Genomic DNA, 19,297 nt, shown 5'->3' with positions numbered 1-19,297 from the left:
CTAGGAGTTGGACATGACTGAGCAACTTCACTTTCACTTTTCCCTTTCATGCACTGGAGAAGGCAATGGCAACCCACTCCAGTATTCTTGCCTGGAGAATCCCAGGGACGGGGGAGCCTGCTGGGCTGCCGTCTATGGGGTCACACAGAGTCGGACACGACTGAAGCGATGCAGCAGCAGCAGCAGCAGCAGCAGCAACAAGAAAATCTCCCAGTTATGAAATTATAAGAGTGGAAGAAATCTAAGTAATAAACTGATAGGTGCAGATTTAGAAACTTTAGAAATTCTCTTTTTTTAATATTGTCTCCAACACTTGTATGAAAGGACTCAGCAATTTCACTTTTGGGTACACATATATATGTATCTTGCAGAAGCTTTTGTACATATTTCAAAGAGATATGCAAGAATGTCCATTGAAACATTGTTTAATAATTTAAGTATAAATTGATAATATAATTGATAAATATATCACTGTTTATTAAACAATTGGAAGTGGTTAAATTAATGGAGTAGGTTTACATGTATCAATGTCTTCATCTCAGCAACATAATGTTGAATGAAAAGCAAATTGTAGAAGGATATATAAAGTATACTTTTTATAGAAAGAATAAAACCTGTAAAATACTACTTTATAAGATTGGTGTAATATTATTTAGCTTTTCAGAGGGTTTATACACTATGGAGAAATGTGTGTTGTGTATAACAGGGTAGATAGTCATCTATGATATATGAAAGACAAGCTATAGGAAAGCAACTATATGATGTGTTTACCATTGTATGTCTTTTTGTTTGTAACCTACTTGTCTTGTAGTCTTGCCAACTTCTTTTTACTCAATGTCAAGAAATCTTGTGAATTTTGAAAACCAGATATTGAATTTTATCAGGGCAATAAAGTGTGGCTGTAGAAGATTTCTTTTAAACTGTCGTTTGATTCAACTGATAAGGGATCAGGCATTTATTGAGTAGCTATTATCAGACCCTAAACTAAAGGGATCAGACTTGATTTTCCTGTTCTAACTAAAAAAGGAAATAATAATAGCTAAGAACAACTATCTCTGAATAAACGTGAGAAGATTTATTTCCTCCTTATTAATACTTAAGGAATTATAAGTGAGAATACCTTGCGATCTTTTGTATCTTGCAGGTTGGTGAAAACAAGAGGTGTGATGATACCTGGTAGGTGCATGTGAGTCAGTGTAGTGTTTCTGGAAGATACTATAGCAAAATATCTCAAAATTAAAAAGAAAACGTTCCTTACCCAGAAATACTGGAGATAACTTGCACATGTTTTTCAAAATATATGTACAAGGGTATCCACTGAAGTACTGTTTGCAATAACAAAGCAAAATAGACAACAAAACAATTAATAACAAATATAAGATTGGTTAAATAAGTTTGCATTTTCATATGATAGAATACTTTGCAGTTATATAATTGAAATAAGCCTGTGCATGTTGATGTGGAAGATCTCCAAGATATTGTAAGTGAAAAAAAAGCTGCAAAACAATTTATCAACCTTGAAACTGTTGGAGGAAATTAGAAAGAAAAATACACAGGAACATATATTGTACACGGGCATATACATTAAAAATTTTTTTGTAAGAAACTTGAGTGATTCCTTCGGGAAATGAAAGTGAGGAGAAGATGGATTTTACTTTTCATTTGATACTTTCAGTGTCCTTTATATTTTCTAAACTAATGCATGTCTAACTAGTATTTTTAAAAATGCTGATAAGAGTTTATCTCTGATTTTCTGTTTCTCTATCCACCACCCTTATTTTTGCTTTTATGATAAAACACACAGCTACAGCAAAGAAACGAGCAAAAATCAACAGAGTGATTATATAAAACACAAAAACAATTATGTTTTCAGTGAGTATAGATGGTCACTGAAAAATACCCTTCAAAATAGGTTGGTATTAGTAGTTATTTATTGTCTTGTTAGTTTAAAACATGATGTAAAGGTCAGGACAGTAATGGCTAAAGCCAATTGGTCATTAACTGTGGTAATCATTGACCTTAAAAAGAATCGGTCTTGTAAATGATTTTCTGAAGTTAATAACTATATTTGAAGATTAGCAGTTATATTGTGATGGTGACAAGCGTGCCAGAAGACATTGGCCCCATTCATATGAAAAATTATGTTTTTAGTGTGTAATTTGCAATAGTATTCATCAAAATTATTCATTCTTTCTAAAAGGAAAAAATTGATTGGTAACAGTCACAGTGCCAAGGTTAGCATTAATGGTTCTAAAGCATCTAAATTTCCTGGCTTTTAAACCTTTTAAAAACATCTGAAAAGATTTATACGGCTTCTTGGATATGTAACAGTTCTTAAAAAATAATAAGGTCACTTTTTTCTTGAATGCAAAACAATGTGTTTCCCAATTGTAGAAGAGAGTTGTCAGGCTTTTCTAACTAGTTTTACAGTTTCTTCATTCACTGGAGTTTACTTTTGGGTGAAGGAAAGAGAAGTCCATTTCCCTGCCCTAATGTGGTGGCCTCCAGTGGGGCCTTTCCCTGAGCTCATATTTTGTTAGTGTAGGAGCATGTCTAATTGTGGGCAGGTTACCTCTAATAGCATGTTTCAAAGGGTATGGGTCACATATGTTCTGTTTTCTCAGCTCTGCACTGCTCCTCGGGGCGTCTTGCTTGGGGTGGTGGACTGTGGACCAAGGCCCTAGCAGAGGGTGTTTCTGAACGCAGGGGTGCAGCGCTCCCTTTCATTCTGTGTCTATGTAAGTTGCATGCTTATGCAAGCTCATGGCTTTACAAAGATATTACCAGACAACCAGCTTCACTATTTGAATAAGTTAAATGTAGAATTCTCCAAGTAATAAAATATGCATGATAACTGTTTTTAATATGGATTCAATATGTTTCTATAAATTAGCACGTTGGCACAGAATAAAGCAGTATATTTAGTAGTGTTTGGCCAGATTATAAATAGGAATCAGCCTTTGCTGTTAATCATTTTTTAAAAGTCATAGTTAAAATAATGTTCAGAGGTCTTATATGAGATGCATTCCTGACTTGTCTCACAGCGTCCCTATCAGGGAAAGAGAAGAAATCCTCCTTTCTTAAAGTAGTAACCGGGATAGAGCACATCTAGACATGTAGTGCAGGGTCAAGAAGGACTTAGGTCTCCAGGCCAAATGATCAAGATAGTGTGTCCATTTGCTAGTTGAAAAAGAGAAAAGAATAGGATAGGTTGAACCTGGCTTTGAATTTTTCTCAGTCCATCCTTGCTCGACTGTTTCGGTATCAAATGTAATTTAGAAAACTCAAGAGGAAGAGTGAAGTTTATTGTATTAATCCATTTTTTTACTTTTTTCTTTTCCTCTTCCTTTCTTCCCAGTGTTCCAAGAGTTCTTCTTCTTTTATTATTTTCCTTTTCAAGAACTACTTGCTATTTTTTTAGGGTAGGTCTGCCAACAACAAATTTTGTAAGTTTTTCTTCATCTTTGAATGAATATCTTGGTCTCCTAGTCACTTCTGAAGGATATTTTTGCCGGATATAGAATTCTGTCTTGACAGTTCTTTTCTTTCAGCACTTGAAAAATATTGTCCCATTTCCATCTAGTGTTCTTGGTTTCTGAGGAGAATTCTGCTATAATATTGAACTGTTTTTCAAATTCCAGCTTAGAGAGATTTTGCTGCTTTCAAGATTTGTTTGTCTTTAGTTTTTAGAAATTTGATTATGATATGTTATAGCATGTGATTCTTTGTGTTAGTCCTTTTTGGGGTTCACTCATCTATTTGAATTTGTAGGTTTGTTTTTTTAACCAGGTTTGGGGAAATTGGCACCATTATTTCTTTGAGTACTGTTTTAATTCCACATTCTTTCTCTTTTTTTTTTTTCTGGAATACTTATGACATGAATGTTACATTTTTCTCCTTCTGTTTTCTCTCTGTTTTCATACTGGATACTTCGTATTTTTCTATCTTCCATTTACCAGCTCTTTCCTCTCTTATCTTCATTTTACTATTGATAACATCCAGTGACATTTTTTCTTTTGGATTATTTTTCTTTTCAGTTCCAAAACTTCCATTTTGTTTTTTTTTTTATATTTTCTATATCTTTCTGAGACATTTTAAAAATTTTGCTTCAAGAATGTCTATACTTGTTTATTGGAACATTATTATGATGTGTGATTTAACATTTTTGTTGGATAATTCCAACATCTCTTGATCTTCCCCTGGGAACCTGAGGACAATATAGTGGTGAATTCTCTGTATTATTTTTTTGCCTCAAACATCCCTGATTGAGTGCTGGAGAAGCTAGCAATCTGGAAACATCGGTGAACATAGGCCAAAAAAACAAAATTAAAAAAGCAAAACTTGGGAAAGCCCTGCTGTTCTGCTTTTTCCAGCCGAAGTATCAGTCTTCATGTGTTTGTTTTATTTATATGTAATGCCCATCTTTTTTTTTTTTTTGCTGTACTTCTCCGGGAGAGTAGGCTAATCCATTCTATGCTGGAACTAGAGGAGAAATGCTGTGTGAATGTTAATCCCTGACTGGGGAAATGTGAATCATATCACTTCCTGGCTTAACGTAGGTGAATGACACAAAGCCCTGGAAGCCATGAGTCCCCTGAGGATGTTTAGAAGGCAGTACATGTTAAATGCCATGAGTAGAAATTAAAATGTGCTCAAAACTTTAAAAAAATCAACTTTGAATATCAAAAGTTTAGATATATTAACTTTTAAGGAAATGATGTTAAACATTTCAAACTTGACGTTAGAAGAAATAAGATAGCAGGATAAAACAAAGGCAACTGTGCTCGTTTATACTCCAGGAAAATGACCTTATATATGACAGAACTCCAAGCTGATGGTCTGCTCTCCATCTGTACAGAATATAAAACTGAGGTACAGAAGGTTAAGTAATAATAAGAATTCCAAGGTGGCTGCAGTGCTGCCTAGGGCAGAACCAGATGTTGATGATTGGATGTTTTCACTCTTACCATGTATTTGGTACATTCACATCTCTGGGCCTTTGTACTATGGTTCTGAGTGGTCCCCCCTCACGTCCTATGCCTGAAAAGATCTTTTAAAGGTCTCCTTTGTGACTTTCAGGATACCATTTGGTCCCTGCACAAGTGCACAAAAGCAATTTTTATGTAAGTATTTTAGCATTTATGTCATGTTATTATGGGTACCTGTGTAGACCACTCTCCTCCACCATTGCGTATACATATATACTATACAGAGCTTTCACGTACTTGATGATAAACATTTGTAAATTGAATTAAAATTAAAATCTGGCTCCCAGTTAGGCCCTTCCTTTGTCGTGTTTCAGTGCCTCCTCTAAGTCTAACGAACTCTGCAATGTTAGGCAAGGACAGATTGCTTAAGATTTCCAAAGACCAAGCCTCTTCCACTAAGTAAACCAACAATCTCGTTGAACAAAGATATATTTCTTTTGATGCTTTAGTGTTTCTTTTTTTTAATGAGAGTCCAAGAACTTGGTTTTCACCCAGATTAAGATATGATTTTTCTCTCTTTTGCCAAATTAATGAATTCATTTGAAAGCATTTGTATGGAGTTTGTAGTATATGAATTCCTTCCATGCGTTGTCTTTTTTAATCCTCACACAGCTCAGTGGGGGTGGGTACTGAAGTCCCTGAGATGAGAATATTGGGATTTGGAGAGGGTAAGTATGCAGCTGGTAGGAGGCGAAATGAGTGACTTAGGTCTAGTCCTTGTGACTTCAAGCCTAGACTGTCTGAAGCTGTAGAGATGCCACCTGCCCATTTTTCTGTTTAGGTACATGCTTATGCACATTAGATTTGCCCGATCCTGATGTCCATGTTTTGCAAACACGAGGAAGAGGGAGAGGTCTGTGGTAGGGCAGTAAGCAAAGCTGCAGGCTGTATGGCATCTTTTCCTCACTCACCCCTGTGTGTGCGCATGCTAAGTCGTTTTAGTCGTGTCCAGCCAGGCTCCTGTCCATGGGATTCTCCTGTTAAGAATACCGGGGTGGGTTGCCATGCCCTCCTCCGGGGGATCTTCCCGACCCAGGGATTGAACCCACATCTCCTTTGATGCCTGCATTGGCAGGAGGGTCCTTTACCACTAGTGCCGCCTGGGAAGCCCCCAAGCCTTGGTGCTCGGTTTTGATTCCTGTGGTTAGAGGAGAGGACCAGCACCGCAAGGAACCAAGTGTGGAGAGACAGGCGTTGTGAGGTGGTGCACCCCACGCGGAAGGCTCTGGGGCTCAGGTGGTGAGGATTGGTGCAGGGCCGGGGCGGAGCCCTTGGTTCCACTCCCGCAGCGCTCTGGCCTCCCAGGACCAGAAGCTTTGGCCGGTGGAGGGAATCATGCAGGAGTAGTCGTGAGAGCGTGAGAGCAGGAAGAGCCGGGAGCTCTGCAGAATGGCGTGGAGGCCCCCGGAGCCAGAGCTGGAGGCCGGAGCGGGGCAGCAGCCTGGGCAGCCGCAGCCAGGAGCCAAGTGTCGGAGCAGAATGAGGTCCTGCTCTGGGCATCGCAGAGGCTGGAGAACGTTGAGGCCGGTGCCCATCGGTCAGGCTGGTAGGCAATTCTGCTCCCCTCAGTAGGTCACTGAAAGCAAATGAAACCCTGCTTTCTGATTCCATGCAAGGGAGGTCTGGGGTACATTTGATTATTATTTTCAGACAAAATACAGATGAGATGCCGTATAACGCAAGCACATTATCACCATGTCACTAAAGCAGTTGGTTTTGAGAATTCCTGGGATGCATCCCTCCACTCAGCATCTCATATTTGTGTACATCTGAAGTATCTTTTAGTACAATGCTGTTTGTTATCCAGTTATGTGTTGGAACATGGAGTCAGTGTTTAACATTTCTTTGCTTTATATTTTCATTCTAAACTAGTGAACTGACTCTATATAGTATTTTTTATGTTTCTTAATACCTTTTAATATATAGAGTAAATATGGAAACAGATTTTCAAAACCTGTTGTTTTTTGGCTTATCCAAGCAAAGTATACTTAGATATATTGTTTAGTGTTTTATAGTATATTTTCTTCTTATTCAATGGAAGAATAATGACTAGGTAGAAATATGGTACTGATTTATATTTAATATTTGATAGGTCAAAATAAGTTATATGCTCTTTTTCTAAATTCCAAGAAAATTTTCATTTTGTTTCTTAAAATTTCTAAAGTTGTAAGATTATTTAGGTTAAAAGAAGAGTAAATTTTATTTTATTTCTATTATTATTTTTTCGAGATTGTGCATGCTGGCTATATTTATTTCTTTAATGTACCTAAAATTAATCTTCTAGTTCCTTATTGGAAAAATAGCCTCAAGTTCATGGAGAGAGTAAACTTTCAAAAGCCTTATCCCGTAGTTTTTTCCTTTTTTAAGCATTTCTTTTCTGTGATCATAAGAATATAGAAACATTGATGTAGAACTCTGGAAAATAAGAGGAACATAAAGAAAATTAAAATCACACTTATATAACCTCACTAGCAAGAGGCAGTTAACATTTTTTCACCTGAGTTTTTTCACTCTGCTTATAAACTTAGCAGAATGATGTTTAAACTAATAATTGTGTAATCCTGTTTTATCACACTGTATTTTTCTGACTTCATCAATATTTAAAAAGATATGATCTTTCATGGCTACATGGCAGTCTATCAAAAATACACACTGTAATTTAGCTGTTATCCTATTTTAGCACATCTGAGAGGCTTCTGTTCTTTCGTTGCTGTGACTACTGCTGCGGTGAGTGTCCTGGGCCACACATCTGTCCACCTTTCTGCTGGGCCTGTTGCCCAGACATCCCTAGAAGTCCTTCTTCTGGTTAAAAATGTGTAAACACCTTTAAGACCTTTACACTGTAGTTTGCAGATAGGCACTCAACTACCGACTTTTTCTTGGCAGTAGAAATTCTGCAGTATGCTTATTTCATCCTCAGTGAACTGGTTTTTCTAGTACCTGCCTTTCCTAGTTTGATTCATTCCTTCATGTATTCAGTAAATGTGTAGTTAGCAGCTACTATCTATCAGGCCCTGTGAAGGTGTATGTTGACTTGGACTTAGAGGGGATGTTTTGAAAATACTGAAAGACCTCCTTTGACCCCTTTTCCTCGAGAGATGAATCTGTGCTTGACATTGTTCATGAGCTCTGCTCTTTCTGAGCTTCTAATTTGAAAAATGAAGTTAAACATATTTATACATACTTTTTCCCCCCTCTGCCAAAATTGACAAGGAAAACGCCCCCTTCACGTTCTTGTTGCTTAGCGTGGGCTCTTTTGTGAAGGTTAAGTGTGTAGACCAAGTGGACCAGGTCAGGGTGCTTTATGGACTTGCTGTCTTGCTTCTGGTTATTGTGGGAACCTTATTAAAGGAGGTGGGATTTTATAAGCTGTTTGAAATGTAAGAAAGAACATTTAGTGAGCTATGAATGTATTCGTCTGACATGATGAAAAATGTATAACCTAATTTTAGGTTTTGTTTTTTGATAATAGGTTTTCTTGTTTAAAGAATGTTAAACATGAATATGTAAGAAATGTTCTATATTCATACATTAGGGTATTGGTACACTTTTTTTTTAAACAGGAGATTATTGGCTTTCATTTATGATTAAAACACAAATTGTTAGGACTTTATACCTTGGTTAGATTTTATTCATCCTGGGAAGCGTTTTCTGTTGTTAAAATATTAAAGCTTAATCTGAAATATTTTCACAAACACGAGTGACTTTTTGAAGGTTGTTCTCTTGCTTCTATATATTTTCTTTTTGCATATTATATATCACCCTCTTAGGGAGGAGGTAGTTCTTTCTTGTTATACAATATTATACTTATTAATCAAATCTTCTCATATATTGATGAGTTCCTTAAAATCACAGGTAAGAAACTTCACTATTCTATTTATTATCTGACACGCTGTATATTTAGGAGCATTACAAAGCCCAGTTTTGGTGTATACACTTCGTTGTGCTTTCCGAAAGCTGTAAGAATAGTAGAAATGCACTGTCGTATCCAAGTGCTGTTAAACTAAAATAATTTGCAAGTGAGAACATTAAAGATAGAGTCAGTATACTCTTAGAAAATACAGAGTTGTTTGGGTTGCTTCCTTTTATTATCTACAGTTTTAGATGTATTACAAAGTATAGGTAAACCTGTGTACAGTTAAACTTGCTACTGATATTTTACCAACTGAAAGTCTCATTTAACTTACATTTTTCTCCCAATACATGATTTCAACCTGGTAAACAAGTATAGAACCATTCATGTATTGTCATTTCTATTTCTAATGACTTGGTGGTAGGTGGGACATATCATAACAGAGACTATCATTAAATGCTGCTTTATATATTTTATCAAGTACAGTGGTAGGAAAAAAAGTTAATTTTGTACAATAATGTTCAGAGTGCCAGCTCCGTGGAATTGGGGGAAGGATGTATATCCATGGAATTGGGGGAAGGATGTATACACACTGAGTAGAGGCTACTGCTCCATGGAATAGGGGGAAGGATGTATACACACTGAGTAGAAGCTACTGTTTGTTCAGGGCACTGTGCGGTGTGTGTCCAGCACATGGGGATTTTCTTGCAGTGCTCACAAGAAACCTGTTAGGTTTCTATCTCATTTTCATACTTTTGGAAAACAGATAAATTCTGTAAAGTCAGACAGCTAGGAAGACGAGGAGCTGGATTGCAACTCAGGCTGAGTCCAGGGATTTCAGATAATCTTACATTTCTGAGATAAAGGAAAAGTTGAATATCACTGGTTTGAAATTAATACAATAATTATATTTAAAATCCTCCATTCCATATTATGAGCAGCCAGTTAAGAAAGGGTGTGATAGTGGGTGTAAAGGGCTGAGAGGAAACACGAGGAAAAGAAAGGAGAAGGACGGGGAGAGGTAAGGGAATAGGTGGAGATGGAGGGAGGACAGCCCATGTCAGGGAGGGAGGAGGTGTCCAGGCAGGGGCTGAGAAGGAAGCAGAGGGCGCCCGGTTGTGTAGGTGAGGAGAGGCCTCGATGGTGTGGCCCAAGTAAATTACCTTTATCGCGGTGGTTTTCCTCTTCCTCCCTGGCTTTTAGCAAGCCTTCAGAAATACTAACTAGCTCTTCTGCTATTCTCAGCACCGTTCTTTGTGTGTGAGCCTTCTGGGACTTCAGTTCATTTTACCCTTTGTGATGAAACCTCATTCAAAGTTAGATGACTCAGAATTCAAGTTGTGTTTACTACTTCTATATTTCCCTGTTTTCTTGCATAACACATGATGCATCCACATAAATTTTGGTAAATGATTTGTCTGGTGGATTTAATTTAGCCTTCAGTCATATTCTTATAAATTTCACTTTATACTCTTTGAAATGAATCCTCAAACTAACCATATCTGTTAATTTAAAAGTTATATTTAGAAATGAAATAAAGTTGGACAGAATGGAAGAACCTTTACTTTCAGAGAATTGAAACATTTTTTCTGTGATATGACCAAAGAATTAGTTGTATGTTTATGAAACAAATATTTTATTATCAGCTGTATTTATTTATTTCTTAATGGGTCTCAAATTTAGCACTCATACAGATTCTTCGATTGTATTTTGAGCACGTTATGGAGTATGTTGTGATGCAGAGGGCGCTGGTTTCGCATAAAAGGTGGGGGAGGCCACTCTAATTCCTGTGTTTCTTCATTTGTGAAACAGAATTTGCACCCCCTGCTTATCTAACTGGGTGAGGGGACAGATGTGTATGTGTACTAGAAAATGCCTTGTAACTATCGTTGCTAAATACAACTATGATTGTTAGGTTTGGAGATTTCTTTTTAGATTTATTCCTTTCTTTAATTAAAGGGTGAGCAGATGCAGAATAGACTAATTGTTCTGTTTCATTTACATTACCCAAGTATTGAATTTCAGTAAAATAAAGCAGTATTAGTCAAAGAAACTTGGTCAGCAAACTAGAGGGAAATGGTGGAGTCATAGCTCACTCATCATAGATCTTTTTAATAGGGACAGGTATCTGTGCCGTTAATTCTGGACCAGTGTCTTTCCCTTTCACATACTTTAATGCATAACTTATAAATCTCTTTTTATCAGCCAATCTGACTTCTCTAAACCCAGACTAACATTAAGCAAGACAGAATGAGCAAAAACCAGGCAAGGTCAAACAAGCAGTCAAATGATCAGCTTCTCATTGGCCGCTAATGGAATTTTAGAAAATGATTAGTTATGACTCTCAGTGCCCTTGTTGACAAAGGGTCAGTTTTTATAAAATTGTTGTAAATTTTTGATGAGATTTTTAAATTACCATGTTGGATTATTTCTCCATAAAACTATACATAGTTCATTTTTCATATTAAGTCTCACATGAACATTTTTGCTGGAATGATAAGGGTATTATGGCTCTGATTTTTAAAAGATCCTATCTTTTAGAGATATACTGAAATATTTACTGATAAATGTGATGTTTTAGAGGTGGATAGGGCTATTAATAAAATATGGTTGACAATGAGCTAATAATTATTGAAGGTAGATGATTGCTAAATGGAGGTTTATTTTATTGTTTTTTCTACCTTTTTATGTTTTTGAAATCTTTCATCATAAAATGGTAAAAGATTTTACTGTCTTGTGCTTCTGATTTACTTAATGAAATAGTTGTATCATGCTAATTAAAAGCCAAAGTTGTATTAGTAAACATGAGTTCTTCAATAATCCTTGTTTTTCTTCATGATTTAGAAAAGCAATACATATTTTAGCTCTCTACTGAAATGTTATTTGGCATATAATGATATCAGGCTCTCTACTGAAATGATATTTGGCATATAATGATATCAGGCATACAATAACTTAAAGTATTTGAGAAGAATCTTATTTGTATAATTGAATATAATTTTTAGTCATAGTTTTGACTTCTTTCTATGTGTTGTTGTTTAGTTGCTAAGTTGTATATGACTCTTTTGTGACCCCCATGGACTGCAGCCCGCCAGGCCGCTCTGTCCGTAGGATTTCCTGGGCAAGAACACTGGAGTGGGTTGCCATTTCCTTCTCCAGGGGGTCTTCCTGACTCAGGGATCAAACCTGCATCTCCTACATTGCCAGGTGGATTCTTAATCACTAACCCAACTTTCTTTGTGTACTATGTAATTATTGCTCATATATAGAAAGGAATAATTTGTAGACTACTACAAGTGATTAAAGTAGTAATCACACTTGTAATAAATATTTCACATTTACTCTTCTCACTAGATTGTAAGCTCCATGAAGGTAGTTTGTCTTAGTCATGGTATGTAGCACAGCACTTGGCACATAGTATTTACTCACTAAATGTTGTCTGACCATAGTTTAAAAGAATACTATGTTTAAATAATGTCCTTTTAGATTTCTTTTTAAAATTCACTAAAAATATGAAATTTTTATTACAGTAAGAGCATAGCGAAAAGGTCTTACTGAAATGATTCTTAAGGCAAATCCATACCAAGTTCTTTGTCTCCATATTTAGCTATTTCCTTTTATATGGTTAGTATGAATCTCTTTTGTGTTTTTGTTACACTGTTTCAAGCAGGGTGCATTAATTGTAAGTGTTTTATAACCTGTGAAGAAACAGAATACATAAACGCAAAGGAAGGTGAAAATGAAAAAGAATTTTTCATGGAGTTTGAAGACTCAGCTAAATAAATGGAGAAATTTTATTGTATTTCATTTTAAAACTCCTGAAGTATCATGTATATTTACTTGGTCTCTAAATCATATTCTTCACTTGGGACTTTTATCACTATAGCGCTTCGCGTAGTACGTCTTGGTCCGTTGTCAGATGCGGACGCTTACTGACTGACTCGGCCTAACTGCCGAAGGTGCCCCTCGATATGGTATATGCTGTTCACTCGGGGCAGGACCCTGCTGTAGTTGTAACCCATTGTCAGCCTCCCTGAGGCCAGAGTGTCCCTTTAGTTGGTCCTCAGTTTACCTGATGGACCTTGAAGGACAGCTTACCCTTTATCACTCTTCGCTTAGAACCTTTGATGAATGGCACCATCAGTTATGTGCCTGCGGGAGGCTGGAACCCGAGGGGACCGTACAGTTCTTTAACCCCTGTATGTCTCACGTTACCAATAAAACAGATTCCTTCCATACCAAGTCACAGCCATTCTGCCAGATATTCACCCCTCCATAACCTGGTTACTTCTTCAGACTTGGTTTCAGACCTGGATAGGGGATGGTGGGATGATGAACGAGGTGGAAGAATTAGGGAGGAGGCAGATTGCCCCGGGCATTGTAGCTTACAGGAGTTTGGATTTTATCCTTCGAGTAATTGGTACCGCTGGAGGATTGTGAATGGTAGACTGACATGATGTGATTTGTACACTTTGAAAGATCGCTATGACTTGATGGGTGGAGGGTAGATTTGTGGAATCAAGAGTGGCAGAAAGACGTTCAGTGTGCAAGCTGCTGAAAATGTGCGGAAGGATGACATGTCCTGGACTGTGGTGGTCTGTGGTGTCAGTACGGGTTGGCAAAGAGATAACCCCATGACGCCACGTATACCCAGGACCGTCTTCAGTACTAATACTTGGAAGGTCTGCTTAGTTGTTAGATTTAGTTAAGAGTTGTTTATGGATTGACTCCATAAGAATCTTTAAGAGAACTTGTTAGAAGTATGTATTTCCAAGTCCTGAATTCGTAAGTTTGGGGTGAACTCTAGGGAAAACTTTTTTCTGAGCAAAGTTGTGAAATACTTATATTATTTAATACATTCATATAGGATTATTCAGAACAATTCTTTAATGTCGCAAGTGTAAAAATGTACAAAGATTTCTTGACCTTTTTAGAATTAATGATATAAGTTCCTTTCCTCTATTGATACGCTAGCATCATTCCCCAAATTTAATCTTTCAGCACAGATTACAAATCCCCTTTCATTGACTCAGTCTTATTCTGATAAAGATAGATCTCTCCACCCATGTTCTAAGGAAATTTTGTCTTAAAATAAGAATAAGCTGCATCTCTTTATTTAGAGTCCTGAAATTTATGTAAAAGCTTTTCCTATCCATATTTTCTTAGTCTTTAATTTTAATCCTTTTTAGGTGAAAGTGCTTTCTTGGATTATAAATTTCTACTTATGTGGTTTTATAATTCACTACCATTAATCCAGCTTCTTCATCACCTCTGAATTAGATAACTCCAACCCACTTTCGGGCTTCCCCAAAGGCTCAGCAGGTAAAGAATCCACCTGCAATGCAGAAAACACAGGAGACATGGGTTCAGTCCCTGGGTTGGGAAGATCCCCTGGAGGAGGAAATGGTAACCCACTCCAATATTCTTGCCTGGAAAACACAATGGACACAGGAGCCTGAAGGGCTATAGTCCATGGGGTCGCAAAGAGCTGGACTCAACTGAGCGCGCACACACACACACACACACACGCACAACCCACTTTTATGCTTTCTTGTTTTGGGAGGATTCTTAGGATATACAGGAAACTCTCATGGCATTTCAGCACATCTGTTCTATCCTTAGGAGATGAAAAAAGAATCAAGGGCAGTGCTTCTCTGTAGAAAATTCTTTAAAAAATAGACCCGCTGTGCCTTGATTCCTGCCACTCTGCTTCTCTGGGGCCAAAGGGAGGGCCTTAAATTTGCTTTTGCATTTGAGTGAAATTAGCACCATGAAATGAATCACAGCCTAGTATATATAAGTTAAAGAGCATGGATTGTAAAATCTAAAAGACCAAAGTTTAAAGCCCACTTGGCCATCTGCTAGTGGTTTGATTTGGGAGAAGTCAGTCCCTGATGGTCTTATTTTAGTTACCTGTAAAATGGGACTAGATCTACCCTGGAGGAGGGCATGGCAACCCACTCCAGTATTCTTGCCTGGAGAATCCCACGGACAGAGGAGCCTGGTGGGCTGTAGTCAGGGTCAGGGTCATGCAAAGGGTCAGGCATGACTGAAGTGTCTTAGCACTAAAATGGGGCTAATACTGCCTGTCAAGGCTATTATAGGGATCCCCTGTTACAGAGAGGACTTAGCTTGGCCCACAGTAAGGCCTTAGTAAATGCAGCCATTTTGTTTTCTATTCCCTCTTAAGCTCTTTGGCTACCTGTAATCCAAACTTTGAGCTGTGTCCAGAGACTGAATCTCTAGATTCAGCAGTTCAAAAATATTGTATAAACAATAATATAAATAATAATTTTATAACAATAACTCTTCAAGCAAAGTCAGTGACCCTGCACTGCTCACCTTCTGCCTTTTCTCTTTCTTCTAGTTAGGAATATTTTAATCATATATGAGCATTTCTTCTGTAGTGGCTATTACATCCACGCCCGTCTTTGGGTTTTCTAGGCCTTTTATTTCCACTTCCTGGGGAGAGTTCTTCTTGTGCCCACATTTGATCTCATGAGAAACCACCCTCAAAGGGTTTCTGGTTGAGTGCCGCTCTCGAGAGCTTAGGAGAACCAATATCTCCCTTCCGCCTTTGCCTTCTGTGTTTCTGGTTTTCGTCTGTTTAGGCTTCAGCAACCAAAGAGGCCCCTGAGAATTCACAATGGAGGCTCTGTTAGAATCCTGTGTGTGTCTATATTATTGAGGCTTTTCTGGCCCTTGTGACTCTGAAGGCACAGTAGACATTCCTTATCACCAATGCGTTTCCTCATCGTAATACTAAAAGCACTTGCGTCCTTGCCATGCTGGTATCAAAATGTCAGTTGGCTTTTAGAGTACCAGCTTAAGGAGATGGTCTTCTCTGTCTCTGTCATGTGAAGAGATGACACTATTGAATCTGAGGTTCATCTTCTCTTTTTCTCCATCACAGCTTTGACTAAAAGGTCAAAATCTGCTTTGCAAGCTGGTCTCATTCCCCCCTAATTTTCTGATACCACTTTCCAAACCCTGAGCCACATTTTTCTTTGCATATGAATTCTCATTTACTGGCTGGTTTTATCACAGTCTGTGAGTAAGTATGATCCCTCACAATCAAACCATTCCAGATGGTCTTTTCAACAAATACGGCAATTCATGTGCAAACAATATGAACCTTTCACCTTACTTCACACTATTCATGAAAATTAACTCCAGGAGCACCATAGGCCTAAATGTTAGTTCTAAGACCATCAAGAAAATGAAAAGACAAGGCACAGAATGGAAGAAAATATTTGTATAACAGATTTCTGATAAAGGACTTGTATTCAAGTTATATAAAGAACTCTTGAAACTTACTAAGAAAACAACTCACTTCTAAAAATGTCTAAAAAATTAAGCTTATCATATGACTCAGTAATTCCAATCCTAGATATTTATGCAAGAGGAATGAAATATATGTCCATACAAAGACTTGTATGTGAATGATCACAGAAACATTACTTGTCAAAGCCCCACACTGTAAGCAATTAAAATGTTTATCAACTGGTGAGTGGATAAACAAAATGTAATATAGTCATACCATACAAATCTACCCAGCAGTAAAAAGAGCCAACTACTGATACAGGTAACAGCAAGGAGGAACCTCAAAAAACAAACAAACAAACAACCAAAACATTAAGAAGCTGGACACAAAAGACTTTATTATAGAATTCTATTTACATGAAGTTTCTAGAAAAGTCAGCTGTAGATGTGTAAAACAGATCAATGCTCAGGGCAGGAGCGGTGACTGACTGCATTTGGGCATCAGGGAGAAAGGGAATTTTTAGGGCGGTGTGAAGGAGGTGTTCTAAAACTGGATTGTGGTGTTGGTTGCACAACTGTTTTAAGTTCAGGACCATTTTATTGAGTCTCCCCAAACACACATGGGCCTACGAAGAGCGTTTCTGTCCTCCAGGGACTTGCTCTAGTCTTATTCGGCTCTCAGGGCGCTGTTGGTGCAGGGGGCTCCTCCGGGCTCTTATTTGGTTCCTTGAGCTAAAAGAGAAAAGACCCACGAAGCCAATTTTAGTACTTTGTCCCTGAAAGCTCTAACAGCTTGGACCTGAGCTTTCCTGTGTCCTTAATCCTTATCTGAATTCCTCTTCCCCCTTTTGAAGATGGATCTGGGAGAAGCCTGATGTCAGAGTGAGATTAGGCAGGATGATAGGTATTTAACCTGTTTCCCTCTCCTTCCTGCCACCCCCTGACATTTTTTTTTTTAATAGAAATTGGTTTTCACTGAAGCTTCAGGCAATTTCAGTGCCTTAAATATTCTTTCTTGACATAATGTTTTTAGAAAGCTGAGTGTCAGGAAGGCCCATTTTTAATTTATCAACGGCACCCTTAGTCTTAATATGCTGAAGCATACTTTATTTTGAGGGCAGAATTAATCTTTTATCAGAGGTACCATGGATGCTGTTGGTTTGATTATTTAGGAGAATGTTCTTGTGTTGTTTCAGAATTAATGCTACCCACATAACTTTATTTTCCAATATCTGTTCAGAATAGATAAGGGAGATACAAAGTAAGAGTCACCCATGTTAAAGTTAATGCAAAGTAGATGTAAGTCACGGCTGTTTGAAAAACTAACAGTGGTGTTTAACTTGTTGATTTCATCTTGACTGTGAGGAAAGTGAATCTGAAATTAACCCTATGATAGAGAATATCTGGACCTTCTTTTGTATGCTACAACTTTGTAGAACGGTGAAGAAAATGTTAGCACAATTATAAGAAGATAATTTTATATATGGAAAGCTTTTGGAGGCTGGAGGAGACAAAAAAGGAATTTCAGTCTGCCCTTGGTTTAAAGCAGGGCCATGCAGAAATGCCAAAAGCTGTCAATGTAACTTCTTTGTAGCCCAGGGGCCTCAAGTTTTCACATCCCATAGAGTCACTTAGAGGCTTGTTAAAAATACAGATTCTTGGGTTACACCTCTTTTGACTCTGAGGTTTTAATAAATTCCTCAGGGGATTCTAATATGTATCACATTAGTTAGGGTTCTTCAGAGAATCAGAATTAGTATGAGGGGTGTGTGTGTGTGTGTAAAAGAAATTATTGTAAGGAATTGGTTCATGTAACTCTGAAGGCTGAGAAATCCCCAAATCGGCGATCTGGAGACCAAGGAGAGAAGATGGTCTAGTTCTAGGCTGAGTCTAAATGCATAGGAATCAGGAGAGCTGACTACGTAAGTTCCAGTTCAAACTTGAGTCTAGAGGTGGGAAACTGGTGTCTGAATTTGAGGATAGGCAGGGAATGAGAGAAGGAGGGAGGGAGAATGAGAGAGGGCGGAGTTTCCTCTACTCACCTTTTTTGTTCCATTTCTTCAATGGACTGGATGTGACTGAGGTTGAGTGGTCACCTTGGGGAGGGCAATCTCCTTTATTCAGTCTGCTGTTTCCAATGTTAATCTCACCCAGAAACCTTCACGAACACACCCAGAATAATTTTTAATCAAATATTTGGGCATCTCATGGTGTAGTCAAGATGACACATAAATTTAACCATCATCCCATCCAAATCTGAGAAGTTTGAAGCAGTGAGGGGCAGAACCAGATTTCTTAGAAGAAACACTTGTAGGGAGAAACCTTATAAAGAGACTGTTGTTGCACTTAGGAAACAATTGTACAATTTCAGTTATCAAATATGTCTGGACTGAGCAAAACCATAGTGACAGAAAGCTGCCAGGACTTGGAGGCAGGAGTTGGAATTGGGGTATGACTGCCGATGGGCATGGGGCTTCTTTTTGGGGTGAGAAACATGTTGTGGAGTTAGATATTGGTGATGATTGCACTACTTGTGAATATGCTAAAAACCACTGGACTGTTCCTTTTGAAATGGTGAATTTCATAGTATGTGAAGTAAGTATCAAAATATATACATATCTATTGAGAGAGGTATGAAGAAGTGGAGGTAGATAGCGTTGACATCTCTGAGACATGAAGAAATAGACAAACATGGGGTGATAGAAGGGAATGTGGGGTTGAGGGCGGGTTTAAAAAGCACAGGACATCTTGCAGCCTGTCTGTATGTGGATTCAAATGGTCCACTGGAAAAGGAAACATTAATGATGCAAGGTAAGGGAGAGGGAATTTGCAGTGGTCAAATCCTACAACGCCATCCTGATTCACTTTCTTCCCGGCTCTCCCCTAGGTGACGGACCAGTCGGTGAGAGCGTTTGCTGAGCACTGTCCTGAGCTTCAGTACGTTGGCTTCATGGGTTGCTCAGTTACTTCTAAAGGAGTCATTCATCTAACCAAGGTAGGCGCCACGGCTACATCTCCTTGGTGTTTCCGAGCATCATTCATACCAATGCCCTCGCAATGTTCCACATACTTGAATGAGGACTGGTCAGACCATTATAGAAGTGTAAGTAGTGTTTGGTAAAATTAAAATCAGTTTAAGTCAACAATACAAAATCTATCCTTTCTGAAATGGGACACTCATTTAAACAAGAAG

The 19,297-nt window shown here is 37.9% G+C and overlaps 1 protein-coding gene across 1 annotated transcript in view; it reads left to right on the top strand.

The window, feature by feature from the left end:
• The window catches only part of FBXL17 (F-box and leucine rich repeat protein 17), a 510,317-nt gene that overhangs the window by 125,313 nt on the left and 365,707 nt on the right, over positions 1-19,297 (top strand). Inside the window, exon 5 of the mRNA XM_081505350.1 lies at positions 18,992-19,099. Coding sequence (XP_081361476.1) covers positions 18,992-19,099 — 108 coding nt within the window. The remainder of the gene's footprint in view (positions 1-18,991; positions 19,100-19,297) is intronic.

Source organism: Giraffa tippelskirchi, chromosome 6 (genome assembly GCF_054371585.1).
Source record: "Giraffa tippelskirchi isolate mGirTip1 chromosome 6, T2T-mGirTip1v1.2.pri, whole genome shotgun sequence".
Classification (NCBI taxonomy): domain Eukaryota; kingdom Metazoa; phylum Chordata; class Mammalia; order Artiodactyla; family Giraffidae; genus Giraffa; species Giraffa tippelskirchi.
This window is presented reverse-complemented; position numbering and strand designations above follow the sequence as displayed.